This window comes from Carcharhinus amblyrhynchos, chromosome 16, assembly GCF_965287045.1.
Source record: "Carcharhinus amblyrhynchos chromosome 16, sCarAmb.v2.hapA, whole genome shotgun sequence".
NCBI lineage: Eukaryota > Metazoa > Chordata > Chondrichthyes > Carcharhiniformes > Carcharhinidae > Carcharhinus > Carcharhinus amblyrhynchos.
Window position 1 is genome coordinate 50395227 of NC_137339.1, and position 25056 is coordinate 50420282.

At 45.2% G+C, this 25056-nt stretch overlaps 1 protein-coding gene across 1 annotated transcript in view; it reads right to left on the reverse strand.

Moving 5' to 3' along the window:
* Positions 1–56: 56 nt before the first annotated feature.
* Positions 57–25056, reverse strand: part of LOC145353730 (cas scaffolding protein family member 4-like) — a 116417-nt gene continuing 91417 nt past the window's right edge. Inside the window, exons 3-7 of the mRNA XM_080204498.1 lie at positions 15882–15995; positions 12798–12905; positions 10417–11817; positions 5059–5157; positions 57–1409 (exon numbers count right to left, since the gene is read on the reverse strand). Of these exons, the coding sequence (XP_080060624.1) occupies positions 984–1409; positions 5059–5157; positions 10417–11817; positions 12798–12905; positions 15882–15995 (2148 nt within the window). The 3' untranslated portion in view covers positions 57–983. The remainder of the gene's footprint in view (positions 1410–5058; positions 5158–10416; positions 11818–12797; positions 12906–15881; positions 15996–25056) is intronic.

Consider the following 25056-nt stretch of genomic DNA (forward strand, 5'->3'; position numbering starts at 1 on the left):
CATTGACTGTATAAATGTGGTACGAGTCACAATTTCAACTCCACAATTTGGACAGTGCAGAGAATAACTCAGCTGTGGGGTGTGTGGAGAGAGTGATATCACACACACAGGGTAGAACTGAGGAGAGATCAGAAGCACAATCGAAAAAATGGATATATGGAAAATTTCAGATTTTAGTCAGATCTTAAACATGTGAATAAGAGTTGAAGCTTTAAGTCACTGTCTGTTTCTGTCATTGATTCTCAACATTGTTCATGATATATCTTTGCCCTAGCCTCCCCCCTCTGGGATTTCCCGACATTCGTTACCTCCAAACACCACTTGCTGCTACCTCGCATGCAGTCTGAATTGCTTTTATCTCTTTCTCTTTCCTTTTCTCTCTCTCTCTCACCACATTGCTATGCAAACCTGAACAAAGACAGAAAGAGCCTGGTTCTGACTCAGTCCTGTTGGCCTCCATCTCTCGACTAATACAGCATCTCAGCCACCGCTTATCCCAGGTCAGATTCTGACTGCTCTGTTCGCAAATAAGTCTTTTATTTCACACAATCTCTGGTTATTTTTGATAGACCCCTTGGGAGTGTGCGACCCCAGCTAAGAACGCCTGCTTCTGTATTTTATACCACTTTGTATCTTCAATTTTAAGATATTCCCTGATGTAGCCACACTTCCTGTGGGTCAAAGAGACTGCAGTTTGCTTGCTGAATTTAATGTTGGCTTTTAAAACTTGGATAAAGCTGTTCCTTTTTAGCTAAGCTTAGCTTTTAAAGGACTGTTAAACAGTTCAAATTCAGATGTTGGTGGTGTGAAAAAGAGGGGAACGAATCTGAATTCTGGTGCTGCAGGTTTGTGATGAACTATACGTAAATGATGACTAATGGTGATGCTCCAGCATTGAAATATGCTTTTATATAATACCTACCCCCAGTCATAAAAACTGGCTATTCATGCTAAACAAAATAATGTGATGATTCCCTTTAACACTACTGTACCAGGAGCCTGAGCTGCTCTGCCTGCTGGGATAGCTCTGCCAACTGATCCTTTATCTCTTGCCTGGCCATTGGGTTTTGCTGCATCACAGCGTGCTTGGTTGCCAGTGCAACCTTTTGCACCCTTCCACAAAACTGGTTGCTTCTACTGACCACCTCTTTGTGAACAGTCATCTGCCCTGTCTCTCGACACAGCATGTCCGCCAGTTTCTGGCCAATCATTATCAGCGCCTTGCTGTTCTTGATTAAAACTTCTGCGGACTGGTTTCCACTGAGGCTGTTGTTGAACGAGGTGATGGCCATTTGCAGGGCATCGAAGAACATTTTACATTGTTCGGAGTTGGAGGCCGGGGACTGGGTCCCTCTCGGGCTCAACTTAAGGCTGCCATTGCCTGGTTTTCGAACATTTTCTTCCGTCATCTGGACAAGAGAGCAAAATCAGATTAAGGACATCTCAAATTGCCTTGTGGCCAGCAAAGTACTTTCGAAGTGTGTTCACTGTTGTAATGTCTGAAACTCACACACAGCAAACTCTCAAAACAGCAATGAAGTAAAAGATTTACATCAAATCAACAACCACTGGGCATAAAATGCTTTGCAATCAATGAAGTACAGAGTAATCACTGTTGTGAGGCAGTAAACACTGCAGCCAATTTGCACACAACAAGCTCCCACATCCTGCAATGTGATAAAGGCCAGATCATCTGTTTGTATGGTTCAGTTGAGGGATAATTATTGATTGGGACACCCCTGCTCTTCTTCAAAATAATGACATGAGTTTTTTTTACATCACACAGACAGGCCACTTAATATCTCATCATAAAAACTCTCTACAGTGCTGTATTCGCTCAGCATTCCCTCTCTCTCTCTCTCTCTCTCTCTCCCCCCCCACTCTCGCTCTCTCTCCCCCCCACTGTCTCTTTCTCTCTCCCCCACTCTCTCTCTCTGTCCCTCCCAGCCTCTCTCTCCCCTTCACTCTCTCTCTCCCTTGCTCTCCCTCCCTCTCCTCCCCCACTCTCTCTCTCCTCCACTTTCTCTCCCACACTCTCTCTCGCCCACACTTATTCACCCACATCTTCTCTCATCCACACACTCTTCCCCACACTCTCTCGCCCACTCTCTCCCTACTCTCTCCCCACTCTCCCTTTGTCTTCCCCCTCTCCTCTCTCTCTCCCCTCGTTTTCTCTCTCCCCCACTCTGTCTCTCTCTCTCCCCTTTTCTTTCTCCCACCCTCTCTCTCTCCCCCATCTCCCTCTCTCTTCCCCCTCTCTCTGCCCCCTCTCTCTCCATCCTCCTCTGTCTCTCTCTCTCCCTCTCTCTACCCCACCCTCGCTCTCTTTCTACCCCCATCTCTCTCTGCATGCCTCCTACACCACTGCTAGATTGAGTGCCATCTCTGGCCTATAGCTGGCTAATCTAGCCAGGGTAAATGCTAGAACACTACTTCTGGCACAGTCCGAGGTCAGCTGATCTGATGCCCTGAGCCAGAACAGAAAATCCTGCCCCATGGCTGAATTAAGATATAAGGGAAAAGCAGAAACTAAAGAACAAGGCATATTGTTAAAGTAAATGGACAATAAAGGAGGGGATAACAAAAGGAAATACAAAAATGTGTAAATTAAGTTAACAAATGAAACAATTAGGAAAGCAAAAAGGAAGAACGAGGTCATCAAAAGAAATGGGGTGGGAATGACACTCAGTGAATTGCTCATTTGGAGAGCCAGTGCAGACATGATGGGTCAAATGGCCTTCTTCTGCACCATAACAATTCTGAGATTCTATAATATGCGAGGTGGTACGATTTTGTAGGAAGAATATACACACTTTTTAGAAAAAGCCAAGCACTCTTTAGAGAGTAAGTGTCTAAACAGAATCGTGGGCAAATACATTGGGCGATAGATAGACATATCAGTAATAGCAGTGACAGAAGTTAATAAAGTCATAAAAAAACCATTGGGGTTCATAGAGTCATAGAGGTTTACAGCATGGAAACTTTGGCTCAACTTCTTGATGCCACCCTTTTATTTTAAACCCCTAAACTAATCCCAATTGCCCACATTTGGCCCATATCCCTCTATAGCCATCGTATCCATCTAACCATCTAAATGCTTTTTAAAAGATAAAATTGTACCTGCCTCTACTACTACCTCTGGCAGCTTGTTCCAGACACTCACCACCCTCTGTGTGAAAAAATTGCCCCTCTGGACACTTTTGTATCTCTCTCCTCTCACCTTAAACCTATGTCCTCTAGTTTTAGACTCCCCTACCTTTGGGAAAAGATATTGACTATCTAGTTAATCTGTGCCCCTCATTATTTTATAGACTCTGTAAGGTCACCCCTCAGCCTCCTACGCTCCAGAGAAAAAAGTCCCAGTCTATCCAGCCTCTCCTTATAACTCAAACTATCAAGTCCCAGTAGCATCCGAGTAAATCTTTTCTGCACTCTTTCTAATTTAATAATATCCTTTCTATAATAGAGTGACCAGAACTGCACACAGTATTCCAAGTGTGGCCTTACCAATGTCTTGTACAACTTCAACTAGACGTCCCAACTCCTGTATTCAATGTTTTGACCGAAGAAACCAAGCATGCCGAATGCCTTCTTCATCACTCTGTCCACCTGTGACTCCACTTTCAAGGAGCTATGAACATGTACCCCAAATCTCTTTGTTCTGTAACTCTCCCTAATGCCTTATCATTAACTGAGTAAGTCCTGCCCTGGTTCAATTTACCGAAATGTATCACCTAGCATTTGTCTAAATTAAACTCTGTCTGCCATTTGTCAGCCCACTGACCCAATTGATGAAGATCCCGTTGCAGTCGAAGATGACTTTCTTCACTATCCACTATGCCACCAATCTTGGTGTCATCTGCAAACTTACTAACCCTATATTCTCATCCAAAGCATATCTAGAGGAATTGAATTGAAAAACAGAGAAGTTATGTCCAACTTGTAAAGAACCATGGTTAGAACACAATTGGAATACTATGCACAGTTTTGATCTCCATATTATCAAAAGAATATTGAGATACTGGAGAAGCTGCAAAAAATGTTTTTGTGCATGAGACCAGAAGTGACAGGTTATACTTGTAAAGAAAAAATGAACAGGCTTGGACTCTTTTCTCTGGAAAATAAAAGACTGAAGGATGACCTCATAGAGTTCTTAAAGGTTCTGATAGGGTAGATACTGGGGAGATGCTTTTAATCACAGGCAAGGCCAGACACAGATAGTCACTAATGAATCCAAGAGGAAATTCTAACCTCTTACTCATTGCTTAGAATGTGGATTTGGCTGCAATATGGAATGGTTGAAGTGACCAGCATTTAAGGGGGAGTTTGATGCACACAGAATGGAGGAAGGAATGGAAGGATACACTGATAGTGTAGATGAAGAGGGGCAGGCGGTGACTCTTATGGAGCGTAAATCCCAGTACAGCTCTGTTGGTCTGAATAGAGGCCAGAATTCTCCGAGCTCGCCTGAGCCTGGGATTCTCTGATCCTGCTGCAGTCAGTGGAGATTAGGCCAAGTGGAATGACAACCAAATTCTCCATTCTCACTGGCAGCAACAGCAGCACGTGAACTCCAGTGAATGTGTTTGTGTGTTGTAGATATTACAGGCATGCTTTGTATGGAAACAAGAGAAAGATGTGAGCTTTAGGGAGAAGCATTTGGGAAGGTTCAGTCTGGAGGGCTAGAGGAGGGGTGGCTCAATCCTCACGACAAGGGAATGTGTGAGCTCCTCCGACATGTTGTTGGAGATGAGTGTGGAAGTGGGAGGAGAGAGGACTTTCAGAGGTAGCATCCTTCATTCTAAAAGGATTTGACAGACAGCAGAATCTGATAATAGACCAGCCAGAGCTGATAATGAATCTTCACATTTGTTAGTCCTGGTTAGCTATGTAACACTGAAACTAAAGGGAAATAAGGGCCTCAGCATGGCCATTAAACATTTCAGTAAGAACATTTCTGTATTACTTGCTGAACAATTTTTCAAAGTCAATAATAGTGCAAAATTAGCATAAGAAAAATATACTTCACATAATCCCAGAAATGAGTGTGGCACTTACCTGTCGTTCTAAAAGAAGCTTCTTCTGTTTGAAGCTCTCTCTCTCTTTTTGTTTGATGCTATCCTGTTCTTTCTCCTGGCTTTCAAATTTCTCTTTCCTCTGTGGGGAAACAGCAGCGAGATCGTTAGGAGACCGTCAGTCATGATCCTGGAAGGAACCCGCTCAGAGAGATCTTCGATCAAGACCTCACATCTGTCAGCATCTCGAGCAGGAGTGCCTTTCAACAGGCAGGGCCAGCTGCATGGTCACCAGGACATACCCTTTAATTTGGCTAAGTGGGAGCTGCCTTGCAAAGGCAGGATCACTGCTTCTTGAGTCTATAGTCCATATGCTACAGCACCTTCCAAACCTGTAAACTTTACCATCTAGAAGGATAAGAGCATCAGACATAGTAAGCAGCACCACCTTGAAGGATTCCCTCCAAGTCACGCTACTACTCAGACTTGGAAATATATCACTGTTCCTTCACTGTCGCTGGGTCAAAATCCCCGAACTCCCTCCCTAACAGCACTATGGATCTACCTACCTCACATGGACTGCAGCAGATCAAGAAGGCAGTTCACCACCACCACCATCTTCTCATGGGGCATTTAGAGATGGGCAATAAATACTGACCTAACTAACAACGCTGAAAAGCTGAGAATCAAATAATTATACCTCAGCTACCCATTGTTACATTCTCCCACTCTAATTCAAGTGGAGCAGCTATCTGATTCTGGCCTTTTGGAGTTAGTTCACTTCCTCCCCAAGTGGCAACTGTTAGCCATCTTGAAGAATTTACATTTTTGGTGGGATGATTTCTCACAAACATGACATCTTAAATGTACTTTCAAAGTACAATTTGTATTCAGTAGTTGTGAGCGAATCGTGCTCTCAATGAGCTGTAAATGGACCCAGTGTGTAAAACGTTCTTGGATAGTATCTGAACAAGAGATGTGTTCATAGCAACCACATTGAACAAGAGCTCATTTCTGTTACGTATGGTGGGGCATGCCCCGTTAAGAGAACGGGACAGGTGACCTGGGACTCAAGCTCCACCCGCTTAACCAATCTTGTGCGGATTGTGCTCAGATAAGAATATGTTAATAAACTGCTCCAGTTGGTTTACTACCACTGACCTTGTGGTTTATCTCAATATCAGTCTCAATATCAGACCTCAAACGTAATAAGTTCCATTTGTGTCTGTATTTTATACTTGTTTCATGAATTTTAAGAGCGCCAAAATGTTTGCAGAGACTGAATAAATCCTGAATCAAAGTTCCACTCAGCAGCAAGATAGAATTGATGTGGCTCATGAGGCTTCACAGATTAACCTAAGTCTGGACGCTCATGGCCAGCATCATCAGACAGTCAAGTGTTTAAGTAAATTCTGTGCGGTTCTCTTTTGGTAGCTGACACTGTCTTTTGGACTTGCTGGGGGGTGGGGGAGTGCATTAAAATCTACAATGAATTTCTGGGAGCCCCAAAGGGTGTGTCAGCATTTAAAAGGAGCTATGGGGATGTGGCAGGATTCACGGAAGAAAAGAACATTTTGCATGATCACTGGACAGCCCTGATATGGGCGTCACGGTGACTCAGAGATTAGCACTGTTCTCTCACAATGCCAGGAGCCCAGGTTCGATTCTGGCTTCGGGTCACTACCTGTGTGGAATATAGAACAGTACAGCACTGTTCAGGCCTTTCAGCCCTCGATGTTGTGCCGAGCTTAGTCCAAAACCAAGATCAAGTTATCCCATAAGAACATAAGAAATAGGAGCAGGAGTAGGCCATCTAGCCCTTCGAGCCTGCCCCGCCATTCAATAAGATCATGGCTGATCTGGTGGATCAGTTCCACTTTCCCGCTTTCTCCCCATAACCCTTAATTCCCTTGCCTACCAAAAACCTATCTACCCACGTCTTAAATATGTTTAGCGAGGTAGCCTCCACCACTTCAACGGGCAGAGAATTCCAGAGATTCACCACCCTTTGAGTGAAGAAGTTCCTCCTCAACTCCGTTCTAAACTGCACCCCCCCCCCCCTTATCTTGAGGCTGTGCCCTCTAGTCCTGCTATCTTTTCTAAGCGGGAAGAACCTCTCAACCTCTACCCTATCCATCCCCTTCATCATCTTATACGTCTCAATAAGATCCCCCCTCATCCTTCTAAACTCCAACAAGTGCAAGCCCGGTCTATTCAGTCTCTCTTCATAGTTCATAAGAACATAAGAAATAGGAGCAGGAGTAGGCCATCTAGCCCTTCGAGCCTGCCCCGCCATTCAATAAGATCATGGCTGATCTGTCGTGGCTCAGTTCCACTTTCCCGCCCTCTCCCCATAACCCTTAATCCCCTCTCTTATCAAAAACCCATCAACCTGTGTCTTAAAAATATTTAGCGAGGCAGCCTCCACCACTTCAACGGGCAGAGAATTCCAGAGATTCACCACGCTTAGCCTATCTAGATCCCTCTGCAGACTTTATCCCAGTCCCCATCATGCTGGTGTGCTCCATGTGCCTACCCAATAACTGCTTGAAAGTTCCTAAAGTGTCCCACTCTGCTTTCACAGCAGGCAGTCTATTCCACACCCCAACCACTGAGTAAAGAACCTACCACGGACATCCCTCCTATATTGAGTTTGCATGTTCTCCCTATGTCTGTATGAGTTCCTCCTGGTGCTCTGGTTTCCTCCCACAGTTGAAAGATATGCAGATTAGATTGATTGGCCATAGTAAGTTGCCCTTTAACATCATAGGGATTAGCAGGATAAATATGTGGGGTTATGGGGATAGGCATGGGTGGAATTATGGTTGCTACAGACTCAATGGGCCAAATGGTCTCCTTCTCCACTTCAGAGATTTTATATTCCACCCCAAAGTGCTTTGCAGCCAATGAAACTTTTTGTGAAGCTTGACGACTGTTACAGGGGCAAAAATAGACCCTTGGGGGAGTAGGTCAAAATTTAAATGGAACCCTTGGGAATGTGTGAATATTTAAAGATTGAACTTGGTAATGTCACAACAGCAGAGGGTACACTTAATGTTGCATTATCTGTGTCATCAAATCCAATCAACAAGTTCAGATTATTAAAACATAAATCTGTAAAATAAACTAAAATGGGTTGTTGAAATTCTCTCCGAATCAGAGGTCCACAGTACAAGCAACCCAAGTGGCATCAGGAAACTCTGATTATGAGGTCACATTATTTTATAAATTGTTAGTATGTTCACATGCGCTTACACTGTATAACTTCCTGCATGGGAATTTTGCAAAAACCAGTTATGATGTAAAAGTTATGCAGTATAGTGAGCTGTAGTGTTATTCTGGCATGCTGAAATAACTGATGACCATCACTGTGAGACCCTGACTCACAAGGGCCAGAGACAGGAGCCTTGCGCAGCAAGAGCTCAGGTTGGGCTGGTGGGGCGGGGGGGGGGGTGGGGGGGAGGCGGTGGAGCGGCCAGGAAGAGCCAGTGTAGCATCAGGAAAAGGTCTGTGAGAGGTCAGAAATGAATCAGCATGGCATCAGGAAAGGGTCGATGAGGAATCGGGAAAGAATCAGTGAGGGGTCAGGAAAGGGTCAGTGAGGGGTCGGGAAAGGGTCAGTGAGGGGTCGGGATAGGGTCAGTGAGGGGTCGGGAAAGGGTCAGTGAGGGGTCAGGAAAGGGTCAGTGAGGGGTCGGGAAAGCGTCAGTGAGGGGTCGGGAAAGGGTCAGTGAGGGGTCGGGAAAGGGTCAGTGAGGGGTCGGGAAAGGGTCAGTGAGGGGTCGGGAAAGGGTCAGTGAGGGGTCGGGAAAGGGTCAGTGAGGGGTCAGGAAAGCGTCAGTGAGGGGTCGGGAAAGGGTCAGTGAGGGGTCGGGAAAGGGTCAGTGAGGGGCCAGGAAAGGGTCAGTGAGGGGTCGGGAAAGGGTCAGTGAGGAGTCGGGAAAGGGTCAGTGAGGGGTCGGGAAAGGGTCAATGGGGGGTCGGGAAAGGGTCAGTGAGGGGTCGGGAAAGGGTCAGTGAGGGGTCGGGAAAGGGTCAGTGAGGGGTCAGGAAAGGGTCAGTGAGGAGTCGGGAAAGGGTCAGTGAGGGGTCGGGAAAGGGTCAGTGAGGGGTCGGGAAAAGGTTGTGAGGGGTCGGGAAAGGGTCAGTGAGGGGTCGGGAAAGGGTCAGTGAGGGGTCGGGAAAGGGTCAGTGAGGAGTCGGGAAAGGGTCAGTGAGGGGTCGGGAAAGGGTCAGTGAGGGGTCGGGAAAGGGTCAGTGAGGGGTCGGGAAAGGGTCAGTGAGGGGGTCAGGAAAGGGTCAGTGAGGGGTCGGGAAAGGGTCAGTGAGGGGTCGGGAAAGGGTCAGTGAGGGGTCGGGAAAGGGTCAGTGAGGGGTCGGGAAAGGGTCAGTGAGGGGTCGGGAAAGGGTCAGTGAGGAGTCGGGAAAGGGTCAGTGAGGGGTCGGGAAAGGGTCAGTGAGGAGTCGGGAAAGGGTCAGTGAGGGGTCGGGAAAGGGTCAGTGAGGGGTCGGGAAAGGGTCAGTGAGGGGTCGGGAAAGGGTCAGTGAGGAGTCGGGAAAGGGTCAGTGAGGGGTCGGGAAAGGGTCAGTGAGGGGTCGGGAAAGGGTCAGTGAGGGGTCGGGAAAAGGTTGTGAGGGGTTGGGAAAGGGTCAGTGAGGGGTCGGGAAAGGGTCAGTGAGGGGTCGGGAAAAGGTTGTGAGGGATTGGGAAGATGTCAGTGAGGAATCGGGAAAGCGTCGGTGAGGGGTCAGGAAAGGGTTAATGAGTGGCCGGAAAAAAGTCAGTGGGGGTCGGGAAAGGGTCTGAGGGTCGGGAAAGGGTCAATAGGGGGTCGGAAAAGGGTCGGTGAGGGGTCAGGAAAGGGTCAATGGGGGGTCGGGAAAGGGTCAATGGGGGATCAGAAAAGGGAAGGTGGTCAGAGTTTGACAGCAAGGACTCTGGGAAGAGTGGTGAGGACTTGGGAAAGGGGTAGTGGAGGCTCAGGAGATGGCTGGCGGTGGAATGGCACCAACAACAAGGAGGGCATGTCTGACAGCGCTTCTGAGTGAACAACGTTGCCTATCATACAGGCACAAACCAGAACTGGCATTGGTTCACACCAAGGACATTAACAGTAGGAAAACCGCAGATGTGGCAGTTAACACAGTGTGTGTTGAGAGGCAGCATGGGCAATTGGTTGTGATTCCTAGTCAAACACGATAGGCATTACTGTGTACTTTAACCCAGAATCTTTGAGCTCTATCAATATTTAAAGATGACCCCTGGGGGAGGGTGAAGACTCTGCCAAGATATTTTGGGTTTGGCAAGGTATCAGCAGATGGAGCTAACAGAGCAGAAAGTACAGTTAGTTTGGCACTGTTCTCTATCTGGGACTGTTGTATCTCCTGTTAATTTACTAACCTGTAACTGGACATAATCGCAGTCTTCAATGTGATTTGGTTTGGCAATTTGCAGGTTACTTGGTTTTGAATTATGTTCTTTTCGTGGAGGTGTGGGCAGTGGAGCTTTCTGTTTGGTAATAATCTCAGGGCCCTTTCTCTGAAGACGAGGGTGATTGTTCTTGATGGCTTGTTTGTCCAGTGTTGAAGGGGATTGTTTCTGTCCTTGCTGGCCCTGGGTCTGGTTGAAGAGAAGCTTCCCATTTGCAATTATTATGGATGCGAGTCGTTTAACATCGTCTGGGATGGTCCTGGTTACCATGACGAAGCGGTCAAGGTCATCAGGGCTTGCCTGGGGTTTGCTCACCACCAGGACACTGAGGGCCCAGTTACGGCCATTCAGTGTTTGTGTGGTCTCCACCATGATCTGGTACGAATCCTCCAAAATCTGTAATTGCTTGTATAGCCGGTTCTGGAGATTGCTGTCTGTCAGGCGAATGGCATTGACCTTCACCCCCCGCACAAAGTCCATGAAAGTGCCCAGGCTTTCCATGACATTGTCTGCTGCAGAGTGGATCTCAGTAAGGTTCTCTTCCAGATGATCCTGGAGCCTCCATGTTCGGCTGACAAAGACCATTATGCTGCCTACCGAGCTGTCCACCTGCTGCTGGAGATGCACCAACTTCCCAATGGCCAACTCGACGTGCAGTGTTATTTCCTTGGCAGACATGGGCACAGCAGGAACTGGAAGCTCATCCAAGGTGGTGGGTGCTACACTCTGTCCGCACTTCACACTGGGAGTGTCTGCCCTCTCCTGGGTAGTTGGAACATCCTTGGAGACCTGCGGGGGAACATCATAAACAGGCTCCCCTAGGCTCCTCATCTTCATCATATCCGTTGATGAAGATATCCTTGGCAGATCGTAAATGTTTTGCTGATTGGGGCTCAGCCTATCCGCAGTGAGCTTGGGAGTGTTCACCGGAATGTCATAAATTTCCAAAAATTTTGACTGGCGAGGACCTGGGCTGGAGGCTGTGTATTCACGTGTAGGGGGAATGTCATAAAGTGAGTGGTTGGAAGAGGTGGCGTTCTTTGAGGGTGGTATGTCATACAGAGCCTGGCTCACAGTGCTGGAGTGCAGTCTGCTGGGCAGCGTACCGTAATTGGGCAGACTCAAGCCTGCAGCTCCAGGCTTGTTGGGGGGAATATCATAAAGCGCTTCTCTTGAGGAGGCAGCATTATCCCTTGATGTGGGCACGTCATACAGCGATTGTTTCGAAGCTCTGGCTTCGTCCCAGCTGAGCTTGCGGGGAGCTGGCAGAGTGCAGTATTTCCCAATTGCTATTTCCTGAGGCTCCATTCCATATGATGAAGGAATGTCATAGGTGCCATCTCTGCACACACTTGGAGGGATGTCGTACATCTAGAAAATCAACCAACACACACATATCTTTAGAAATGTTCTCCATGCATGAGCCCTCCTAGTTACTGTTTGATCCTGTGATTCAGGCCAAGACCAGGCCCCATCTAATCTCCCTCAAAGCTGGGGATGTTGGGGGTTGGAATGTATTGGTCTCAGTTCACCCTGCCTAGAGAGAGAAACCAGATCATCAAGTATTCCTTACTTAAGGCCATTCTGGAGTGAGTCACATTGCAAGGTCATTCTGATGCCTGAAGTCAGTTCAGGACCAAATCATATGTAAAATAATATCCCTCAGAAGGAAACACCTAGCTGGCATGCACTCTGATATGAGGTGCCAGTGAAGGTAGCCAGTACGTTGGATCTACATTCAAGCAACAACATTTATGTTATTCCTTGTTTCTGTCTCCCAGACTATCGCCAGCATCTTCTGTTTCATTTTCAAATTTCCGGCATCCACACTACTTTACTTTTGCACTACGTAAATACGATAACTGCTTGGCTCTGTGGGCAGCACTCCTCTGATAAATCAGAATGTTGTAAGGTTCAGGTCCCACTCCAGAGACTCTGGCGCAAAATCTAACCTGCTGCTTCAGTACATTACTGTCAGAGTCCTGCACTGTCGGAGGTGATGTCTTTTGGGTGAGACAGAAAACCCTAGGCACTATCCACTATCCATCCTCTCAAGTGGGCATACAAAAAGCTCCGTGGCCACTATGGAAGGATAAGCTGGGGAGCTCTCCCCAGTATCCAAGCCAACATTATTAAAATAGTCTGGTTATTATTACCATCCTGCCTGTGGGATCTTGCTGTGCAAACTGACTTTCCGACTAAACAACTTTGATAACATTTCAAAGATATTTTTGATCACCAGTCTCCTTGGGACATCCTGAAGCCATGAGGACTTTATTCCTTTACAGAAATAGTCCAAATAAAACAATTTGGAGTCTTTCTGAAAGAATAAACACAAGACTTCCTTTTACCTGCTGTTGAGTTGTAGCTCTGGGCCTCTCGAAACTCGGTGGAATATCGTACAGCTGCTGAATTAGCTTCCTCTCAACATCTGTTTGGAACATTGAATGTTTCCGCATCTATTGGAAAATACATTTGTAAAATTGTTGTCATTTGACAAGAGCTCTGACGAAACCTAATTGGTGAAAATATGTCTTTCACGTACAATACAGTCAGATTTATAGCTAGCAGAAGTAAAGAATGACTTATTCCTGGAGTGCTGGCTAGGGTAGGGGAAGGTGTAAGGGCAGCAACACAGGGCAACAATGCTGACCCCTTACCCAGGCTCCATAACATTCATTTCCACCAGGGGGCACTGGATAACAACCCAGTGACTGAAGAAGCCCAGTTCACTTGATTGTTACAACAAGGAGGCCATTCACCCATCGTGTCTGCAGCAGCCCTCTTGAGCACATCAACTAGTGCTATTCATCCCTGCCTTCTCCCTGTGACATCCTCCTTTTTAGAGAATAATCCAATTCCCTCTCGAGTGCCTTGATTAGACTTGCCTCCACCAGACACTTAGACAGCTTATTTCAGATCCTAACCACTTGCTGTGTGAAAAAAATGTTTACTCATTACAGCGTCTCCACCAGTTTAGAAATAATCTTTGGTTTTCCGAGTCTGGCTGATTTAGTTTCACAATTATTTTTTCAAATATACAATTTGTTTCAAGATGCTGCTAAAGTGATATTTATCGCCCATCCCTAATTGTCATTGAGAAGATGGTGGTGATCTGCCGTCTTTAACCGCTGCAGTCCCTGAGTTGTAGGTACATCCACAGTGCTGTTAGGGAGTGAGCTCCAGGATTTCCTTTGTGAAGCAACAGCAATATATTTCCAAGCCAGGATGGTGAGTGCCTTGGAGGAGAACTTCCAGATGTGGTGTTCCCAGGTATCTGCTGCCCTCGTCCTCCTAGATGGTAGCAGTTGTGGATTTGGAAGGTGCTGTCTAAGGAACCTTGATGAATTGCTGCAGTGCATCGTGTAGATGGTACACACGGCTGCCATTATGTCTATGGTGAAGAGATTACCACCCCGCCCTCAGTTGCTCCCCCCAATCCGCTGTCCCCTCACTTTCAGTTACTCTCCTGTCTGCCTGTGGAAGAAACAGATTTCCTAAATCCTACTACACCTTTTCTTATCTCCTTTTCCCACGCCGTGTGCTGAGTGGTCAGGCTTTCTATTGCAACTGCACTGAATTAGCTGATTGCTGGTGCTGGTTGCCTGGGATTGGGTAACTCAACGATTACTGATCATTATCCAGTGTTCCTTGCTGGTCACCACGTGAACGAGATCACTGATAGTCTGTATATCAATGGCAGTCATAAATGTAAGACCAATATCCTAATTTCAACTAGCAGTAATCCAAAAGGTGCTGTTATTCACCTATTACTGGACCCAGAATTTCCCTGCACTACACTGGGTGTGACCTGTGACCCAAGTCAATGTTGTTTTTAACGATTCTCACTCCTTGTCTCGCAAGGGTACCAGGGATCATTCCCGTAGGCACTGCAGAAATCTCCAGTGCACAGCCCTACTCGACCAATAAGCAAAAAAAAACATTCTTCAGGCTGACAGTGAGTGAAGGTATGTGCTAGATGTGGTGAAAGTTCACATCTAAAGAATGATTCTTTGGGTATGGGATAGGAGATCAAAAGTTAGAGCCTTCAGAAGAACAATTGAGGGTCAGCTGTTGTTTGTACAACTTCTGGTTTATAACACAGAGTCACAGCCAGTAGGGTTATAACACTCTTAAAATCGAAAACATTTGACCCAGTCTGTGCGTCTAAGGTGTCTCCCCCTAAACACAATCAAGTTTCTAGTTTTTAGGTGTATGGATCACCAACAACCTGTCCTGGGCCCCCATTCCATTAAGAAAGCCCACCAATGCCTCTACTTTCTCAGAAGACTAAGGAAATTTGGCATGTCAGCTACAACTGTCACCAACTTTTACAGATACACCATAGAAAACATTCTTTCTGGTTGTTCCCAAAACTGCAAGGAACTACAAAAAGTTATGAACGTAGCCCAATCCATCATGCAAACCAGTCTCCAATATATTGACACTGTCTATGCTTCCCACTGTCTCAGAAAAGCAGCCAGCATAATTAAGGACCCCATGCACACCGGACATTCTCGCTTCCACCTTCTTCTGTCAGGAAAAAGGTACAAAAGTCTGACGTCATGTACCAACTGACTCAAGAAGAGCTTCTTCCCTGCTGCCATCAGACTTTCGAATGGACCTATCTTGCATTAAGTTGGTCTTTCTCTACACCCTAGCTATGACGGTGTATTACAGTCTGCACTTTCTCATTTCCTTCTCTTTGAACGGTATGCTTCGTCTATATAGCGCACAAGAAACAATACTTTTCACTGTATACAAATACACGTGATAATAAATCAAATCAAATCAAACCGAATCAAAACATCAGAAATGCGTGGGAATACCTATCAGAAAAGAATTGACTAGCTGGATTTCATTTCTCTTAAACAAAGGTGATGAATTGGGTGACCTAATCGAAATCTTTAAAATGATTAAAGGTTTTGATAGAAGGGTATGGAGAAAATGGTCAGAATTCTCCTACAATGCCTGCGGCTGGGATTCTCCAGTCCTGCTGCTGTGAATGGAGATTTAACTGAATGCCAAATTCTCTGCTCTTGCTGGCAGTGGTGGCAGGGTGTACAAGGCTGGAGAATTCTGGTCAGTGTTTCCTCTTGTGTGGAAGAGGGTATCTAGAGGTCATCAATATAAGATGGTCACAAAGGAATCCAATTGAGAACTCAGAAGAAACTTCTTCACCCAAAGAGTGGTGAGAATATGGAACTCACTGCCACAAGGAGAGGGTAAAGTGAAGAGAATAGATCTATTTAAGGGGAAACTAGATACACATACAAGAGAAAAGAGAATATTGATCTACAAAGGTAGATTTAGATGAGAAAAGATGGGAGGACGTTCAAGTGCAGCATAAACATCAGCACCAACTGGTTGGGCCGAATGCTGGGCCATATATCCTCTGTAATCTTACATATCTATGTAGAATTTCTTTACATTACCTGACTGCTCCGGATTCCAGGAATATGGCTTGGTGGAATGTCGTATGCATCAGCATAAGGTCCTGACTTTGAGCTAAGGGTGGATGGCTGACCCGTTCTGAGAAGAGTAGATATCTACAGGTGAAAAAGTTAAACCATTGGTGACATTAAATACAAGGAAACACATTTTGTCTAACTGGACATCCTGAGAGTTATCACATTTGTTTTGGTTTTGGTGTTGGAATGTTGAGATCATCTCCTCTACACTTTCCAACCACATGGACTCTATCCCTAGTATTATGTCAAAGTGCAATCCCGCCTGCAATGCCTCTTTACCCAGCATCATATTCTCTGTTCAAAGTGTGGTGAGTGTAAGTGACAGAGGTGCTGGGAGCTGTTCATCCAATGACAGGCTTGTTCCCTTCCACATTTGCCATTGATAGGTTCACTGAGTGAAGGTATATGAGTGATTTTGTATGAGTGATTGTGTGTGAGTCTTTGTGTGAGTCTGTATGTGTGAGAGAGAGTTCATGTGTTACTGTGAGTGAGAATTCTGAGACTGGGAATGAGCAGATGAACATCCCCTTTCTCCCTCCCTGTAACCATATTCACACAGCAGGCTGTGAGAGGAAGAAACCCAGGCTGGAAGGCAACATGCTTCCATTAAATTCAACTCAGAGTGTGTGACTCCAGAGGTGAACACAAGGTTAAACCCAACCCCAAAGCTTGGACTCAGTCCTCACTCCCTTCTCTGGGTGACCAGGATTTGGCCTAGTCTGTCTGCCCGACTCTCTCTCTCTCTAGCTCTGTTACTTAATCAAAAAGGCAAAAAAAGGATTTTTTTTTCAGTTAGCTCTGCTGCTTGGCACATTTTAAAGGTCATTCTTATTCATACTTTTTTTTAAAGTTATCAATTTGTTGCTTTGATTTTTCTTTTTCAATTCCCATTTCATGTTATACCAAACCTTATATTTTCAAAATATGTTAGTTTGTCCCTTGAGTGAGAAAAAAATTGGAATGTGAGTCCTCACACAAAAAGGTTGGTCAACCAAATCATATAAATGATTTGGAAGAAAATATAACTGGATTGATTAGCAAGTTTGCAGATGACACAAAAGTTGGTGGATTTGCGGCTAGCAATGAGAACCATCAGAGGATACAACAGGATATAGATCAGCTGGAGACTAGGGCGGATAGATGGCAAATGGAGTTTAATCCGGACAAATGTGAGTAATGCATTTTGGAAGGTCTAATACAGATAGGAAATATACAGTAAATGGCAGAGCCCTTAAGAGTATTGATAGACAAAGGGATCTGGGTGTACAGGTACACAGGTCACTGAAAGTGGCAATGCAGGTGGAGAAGGTAGTCAAGAAGGCATACGGCATGCTTGTCTTCATCGGCTGTTGCATTGAAGTTGAAAAATTGGCAAGTCATGTTGCCACTTTATAAAACCTTAGTGAGGCTGCACTTGGAATATACTGTTCAATTCTGGTCGCCACACTACCAGAAGAATGTGGAGGCTTTGGAGGGGGCACAGAAAAGATTTACCAGGATGCTGCCTAGTATGGAGGACATTAGCTATGAGGAGATGTTGGAGAAACTTGGTTTGTTCTCACTGGAGCGACGGAGGTTGAGGGGAGACCTGATAGAAGTCTACAAGATTACAAGAGGCATGGACAGAGTGGATAGTCAGAAGCTTTTTCCCAGGGTGAAAGAGCCAATTACTAAGGGGCATAGGTTTAAGGTGTGAGGGGCAAGTTTTAAAAGAGATGTCTGAGGCAGATTTTTTACAGAGAGTGGTGGATACCTGGAACTTGTTGCCAGGAGATGTAGTGGAAGTGGATACGGTAGTGCCTTTTAAGGGACATCTTGACAAGTGTATGAATGAGATGGGAATAGAAGGATATGGTCCCCGGTAGCGTAGGGGCTTTTAGTTAAGATGGGTAGCATGGTTGGTGCAGGCTTGGAGGGCCAAAGGGCCTATTCCTGTGCTGTAATTTCCTTTGTTGTTTGTTCTTTGTAACCCAGATCCAAACAGACGGATTAAGTATCTCAGGAGTTTCCATCAGTTCCTTCTGTAGCTCAGTTAGACCCACTAGAACAAAGAACAAAGAACAAAGAACAACACAGCACGGGAAACAGGCCCTTCGGCCCAACGAGCCCGCGCCGCCGTCCTACTGTCTCAGTGACCTATTCATGATTTTAGTCTATGCCTAACGTGCGAGGATCAGGGAGGTCCAATTTAGGGACAATTTAGTACCCAATCAATCAGCCTAAAAGCACATCTTTGGGGGATGTGGGAGGAAACCAGAGCACCCGGAGGAAACCCACGCAACCACGGGGAGAACGTGCAAACTCCCACAGACACAGGCCCAAATCCATGTGTCCGCACAGCAACAGAGATAGTCTCTGAGCTGTCATGTTGCCCTCGAGATGGTCCAGTTTAAGCACACTAACGACGTGAAGCAATAGGCAACTCCCGAAGCAACATCCAAGAGCAGCCCACTACAACCTGCCGCATGCATGCCCCTTGCTGGGGCATGCATGCCCCTAGTGTTATATAACTCACTAGTGGTGCAGTTAACTCTTATATTCATCATATTTCTATATTTTCTTCCCCTCTCTGCTAAGCCTGACTGACACAAATGGGAAAAGTGGTCCATTCATAACTAGTTGGCCTTATAGTCCTGTAACCTTAAGTTGTTGGAGGCAGCCCAAGATCACTCAGTCTCTCAATGAGACTGCATGGATCTGCTCGGTTTACACATCACCATAGACACAGCTCTGCCACAGCTCACCAACACTGGCTGGACATATTCCTCATATGACCTTCCACTGGGGTTGCCAATTTCCCAAGATTGCATTTCCAACCACCATTTACACATTTCATGAGTTCATTCTTCATTTCCCTTGGACATTGGAAAAATACTTCTGTTCGATTGACAGTCAAGAATTATCCAATCAGAGAACAATGAGTCTGTTTGCTTTCCTATTGGTTTATTTGGAATTATGAGCTTTTGGAGCCCTGCTCTTTCATCAGGTGATAAAAGAGCAGCACTCTGAAAGCTCATGATTCCAAATAAATCTGTTGGACTTCAACTTGGTGTTGTGAGACTTCTTACTGTGCTTTCTTATTGGCTGAGTAGGTGGTGCAAAACTAGGCTGGACATGTTAGGTGACCAATGGCAGAATGTGGAGGGAAGGGATGGTGGTTAGAAGTCAAGTGATGAAACCTCCAGGGATTGTCCAACCCAATGGACAGCCCTGTCACCACACTCCTGTCATTAATCCTGGATAAAAGCACCTATAGACACTTCATTATCCAATTAAATAACTGCTGATGGTCAGTCACTGAACCGTTTTTTCCCCAATGTTTTTATAACAAATCAATAAAAATGTTCAAAGGCAATGAAGGAGAAACTTTAGTCTTTACCCCTCTTGTCTGCAGCACTGTTGAGGAATTAAACTTTAATTTCTTGAAGACTCCCGGACAATGTTGGAAAGTTGACAACCCTGACCTGCATCCTACCACTTGGCAGCATGTTGGAGCAGTAATAGATTCTGGTTGTTAATTGTAATGCTTAAATTCACTATAAACTGGAGGGTGAATTGCAGATACAGCAAAGAGCCCTATTCAGAGATGGACTATGACAGACAGTGCCTTTATACTCTTCCACATTGGTGAGCTTGTACTGAGGTTCTTAGTTGCTATGGAGACCAATGAAGGTCAATGAATATTCTGGGCTGTTCTGTTTCTTGTCTCTCTTAGAAGGAGGCGAGAGAGAGTCTGAGGCACTGTGTGAATTTAAACAAGGCAGCATTGTGTTCCCTGCCAGGGTGACGGAGAGGCTGGGAAGAGGCCTAGCTCCTGAGCTTTGTGGGGCTTCAGAGCCATTCGCATTACAGAGTTGCTTTCTTTTGTTCACTGGTTTGAACAGCAGGATGCAACACAGTGTTTTAGAGAACAGGGTAGAAGAATGCTGGTGGAAATGAAAGTACTCAGGAACCTCCAAAAAATATATTCATAAATCAGCATTGCAAAGAATCTCCCCGCCAGCTCCCTCGGGCTTCCAGAGCCTAATTCCTTTGGCTTTGTGTACAATAGTTGATTTGTCCAGTCTCTCAGCAGGCTCATTGAATGAGAAATGAGGGAATTGGGAATATTAATAGGTCACGGAGCCAAATTCATAGCAACTTGGCTGTGAGGGGATCGCAATTGGCTTTGAACCTTTTGCCAACTGGTTCAGAGAAATACACAAGGGAAAGCCATTTGGTACCCAGCTGGTAACTATTGTGGCTACATATAGGTCAGTGTTACTCAGCTGACTAAAACCATATGATCCCTACAGTGCCATTGAAGGGCATCCCTAAGAAGCCATTTCACACTTCTTGTCTGCACTGACTCTACAAAAAAGCACCCTCCATTCCATCCCTGTAACCCCACACATTTAATCAGCTAATCCCCCCCACAGCTAAGCCATCTAACCTACACATCTTTGGACACTAAAGGTCAATTTAGCATGGCCAAGCCACCTAACCTGCACATCTTTGGACTGTGGGAGGAAACTGGAGCACCCGAAGGAAACCCACGCAGTCATGGGGAGAATGTGCAGACTTCATACCCAAGATCCAAGAGACCAATTGAACCCAGATCCCTGGCACTGTGAGGCAGCAGTGCTAACCACTGTGCGACATGCTGTCACCACCTCCTGCAGAAAACTCTCAGTGAGAGAGTCTTGGAAGATCAGGAGCAGAGTGATTCACTTCACTATTTCTTGACAGAAGCCAGAGAGTGTTTTTCAAACTGGAGGGCTGTGACCAACGGTGTGCCTCAGGGATAAATGCTGGGTCCACTGTTATTTGTCATTTATATTAATGATTTGGATGAGAATATAGGAGGCATGATTAGTATGTTTGCAGATGACAGCAAGATTGGTGGCATGGTGGACAGTGAAGGACGTTATCTCCAATTGCAATGGGATCTTGATCAATTGGGCCAGTGGGCTGACAAATGGCAGATGGAGTTTAATTTAAACAAATGCGAGGTGATGCACTTTGGTAGATTGAACCAGGGCAGGACTTACTCAGTTAATGGTAGGGCACTGGGGAGAGTTACAGAACAAAAAAGATCTAGGGGTACATGTTCATAGCTCCTTGAAAGTGGAGTCACAGGTGGGCACAGTGGTAAAAAGGGCATTCGGCATGCTTGGTTTCATTGGTCAGAACATTGAATACAGGAGTTGGAATGTCTTGTTGAAGTTATACAAGACATTGGTAAGGCCACACTTGGAATACTGTGTGCAATTCTGGTCACCCTATTATAGAAAGGATATTATTAAACTAGAAAGAGTGCAGAGAAGTTTTACTAGGGTGCCACTGGGACTTGATGGATTGAGTTATAAGGAGAGGCTGGATAGACATTTTTCTCTGGAGTGTAGGAGGCTGGGGGCTGATCTTATAGAGGTCTGTAAAATAGTGAGGGGCACAGATCAGCTAGATGGACAATATCTTTCCCCAAAGCTAGGGGAGTCTAAAATAAGAGGGCATTGGTTTAAGGTGAGAGGGGAGAAATACAAAAGACAAGGGACAATTGTTTCACACAGCGGGTGATGAGTGTCTGGAACAAGCTGCCAGAGGTAGTAATCGAGGTGTGTACCATTTTGTCTTTTAAAAAGCAATTAGGTAGTTACATGGGTACAATGGGTATAGAGGGATATGGTCCAAATGCGAGCAATTGGGATTAGCTTAGGGGTTTAAAAAAAAGAGCCTGTTTCCATGCTGTAAACCTCTATTACTCTATGACTCTATAAATGGGCCAGTCCGTTATTGCTGCTCATTCAATTTCTCCCCTGCTCCTGATCAACAAGAGTCTACATCAATGCAGGCTGAGCTACCCATGGTCCTCAGAGTGAGTGAACCACTTTCTAATATCAATGACCGGAGATTGGTTTCACTAGAATCAACGTAAACCCCAGTGCATCCTTATTTTTATCGGACCTGGGCATTCTGGTGAGATCCCCTTCCCCAGCAAGGGATACAGTTTGGGATACCTCACCTCAGGAAGGCTCCCTGGACCTGAGAGGATGCAGCCCCTGATCTGAATATTTCAGGTGGCAGTTGAGAGTCAACCACATTGCTGTTGGACTGGAGTCACAATAGACCAGCCAAGGATAGCAGATTTCCTTCCTTAAAGGGCATCAGTGATGGGTTTTTCCAAAAATCTATGGTAGTTTCATGGTCACCATTACTGAGATTCAATTCCAAATTGAATCAATTTGAATTAAAGTTTCACCAGTTGCTGTGATTCAATTTGAACCCTAGGTCCTTAAGTGACTACTTAAGGGCCTTAACAGGGGCAAGGACAGGCTTGCAATCTGAGGCTCTGTGTGCCTCACGGTGAACTGCAGGTTGGGGTGGTCAGGCAAGCCCGTCCATGTAACTGTACACCCCCCCCAACCCCCACCCCCTCACCCCCTCTCCCCACCTCGGAACCCACCTGGCCTTTTTATGACTTCCTTTGAGTAAAAAAGATTAAGGGGCTTATCTGATCAAGTTTTTAAAATATGAAAGGGATTTGATAGATTCTGTATCACTATTGCCCTATTTCTTCTTTCCTGGGTGAACAGAAGTCAAGTACAAAGGGAATATAAGTTTAATATTAGAGCTGGGCCAGTTAGGAGTAAAATCAGAAAGTATTTCTTCAGACAGTAGTAGTAATCCGGAACTCACTTCCCAAAAGGTAAGCTCATGAGTCAAAATGAGCTTTCAAACTTATATATTCGTTTACAGGATGTGGGCAGAGTTGGCTAGGCCAGCATTTATACCCATCCCTAATTGTCGCTGTAGAGGCGGTGGTGAGCTGGTTTCTTGGTGTAGCGTAACTACATCCACAGCACAGTTTCAACTGACTGCAACTGAAAGCTAGTTATTACTCACAATATACTTGTGTCTGAATCACCAATACTGTTTCAAACATCTTTTTTAATTACCTTTAACAAGTGAAGGATAACAACAAAACCCTCACACCTGAACTGATACTTAACCTGAGAGTCAGTCGGAGGCTCTGCCTGGATTGAATATGAGAGATCAGAGCTCCTGCAGTCAAAAACTATTGGCTCAGAAACCTTAGCAGCTATTGAGAGCACACAGTGCCACACCAAATACTTTGGGGTTTACACCTTTTGAAAAACTATCAATGGCGGATTTGTATTCTGACGGCAGGATGTTCTGTCAAATGTCCTGCTTCTCTCTGTTAAATATTGTGAGACAATGGAAACTCTTCACTGCTGAAGATTTACAGCAACTTTTGTACCTTTTCCCAAAGTAAGGCAGAATCAGGGGTGTTTACCTGTGACTCCAGGCCCTCAATCCTGGCAGTCAGCCTAGTTGGCAGATAAGCATGGAAGCAATGCTAAACTTTATAAATCACGACTGGAGTATTGTATCCAGTTCCAGAACATTGCACTTTAGGAATAATAAGTGCAGGTTAGATGGATTGGCTATGCTAAATTACTCCATAATGTCAGGGAAATTAGCAGGGCAAGTATGTTGGCTTATGGGGATAGAGCCTGGGGTAGGATTGCTTTTGGCGCATGCTTGATGAGCCAAATGGCCTCCTTCTGCACGTTAGGGATTCTATAGAATCCAGGCCTTAGAGAGAGAGCAGGAGAGATTTACCAGAATTATGCCAAGGATGATGGACATGCGTATTACGGAGAGGCAGAAGATGGAATTGTCCTTAGAACAAAGAAGGTTAAGGGGAGAATGAATAATGATGCTAAAAACTGTAATGGGTTTTGATAGATTAAAAAAACAGTTTCTACCAGCAAGAGGGACTGTATCAAAAGGATATAGATTTAAGATGTATAGTCATTTAGTAATACAGGACTTGAGAGCTGCTGAAAATAGACATTTTGTTGATGCTTTCTTCTTGCACTCATCAGGACCATCGCAAGATTAACAATGTCAGGGGAAAGAACAATTTTACACTGTATTACAGAGCAATGCCCTCCAAGGGTGACTAGGGATAAGCAATAAATGCTGGCCAGTCAGCAACACCCCTGTCCAACAAATAAATTTTAATAAGTATGAGAAGAGGGTGCTGATTGGCACCCTGACATTGGAATCCTTGCAATGTCCTGGTACGTGTAAGATGTAAGCTTCGACAAAATGGCATTTTTCAGCAATGCTCAACTCAAGTGTGTATTTTTCTGCAACACTCAGCTCAAGTGTGTATCTTTCACTTCCCTGCATTAGAAATAAAAATATTGGAGAAGGGCTGCAAAGCAAGTTAGTACAGAGTGGGACGGTTGGCAGTGAGAGGTACTGGATGACATACAAGCCAAATTAACAACCCTATGCAGTAGCTGTGAGTTTATCAAATGACAAACTTGAAATGAGGAGCCTGGTCCACAAATCATGGGGCAATCTGGACAATCTAGCAGTAGAAACACCTCAGCCCCTCAAAGCTAATGCATGTGCAGGAAACAATTAAAGGGAAATGATGGAAGTAAGTTCAGGAAGAATACAAGTCATTTATAATTAACTACATTGTCCCATTTTGGACAATACTGGTGCTCTGGAATTTGTGTTTCTCTCCATCTCTCCTGCCTTATTAAGTCCTTCCTTAACATCCAGGCATGTTGGCCAAGTTGCCAAATCTTGTCAGCAAAGCACTTTTGGGATGATTTTCTGCTTTAAAGGTGCTGCATAAATGCAAGTTGCTGTTGTATACTCCAAACCTGGTTTGCTGAGATGGCAGCATTTTGATCTGTAAAGCCCAACATTGACAGAATGTCGAATAGTTATGGGTACGTGAAGTGGATTAAAATCTGGGTGGGAAATTGCTACCGGATCATTTTAATCAAGCCCACTCCTCAAGGTAATGGCGTGATCAGCTTTTGCCCCTGTCTAATTTCACTGTCAGTAGCCTTGCCTCCTCTGGGCAAGTTGGGTTAAAATAATGACTATGGGTAGATGTGGACTTGGTGCGATGGTGTAAAACGGATTTGAAATGAATTGGAAGCCTACTTCACGTATCCTGCAGATAAATTATTGACAGATGTAAAATGGTGGATGTGGAACTTGCTATCAGCCATTTTATACATCTGCCCAAAGTCAAAATCTATCCGAACAAATCCTTGCTTTAAAAAAAAGTGCAAGATCCCTCACAGACTCCATTCCTGTGCCAAAG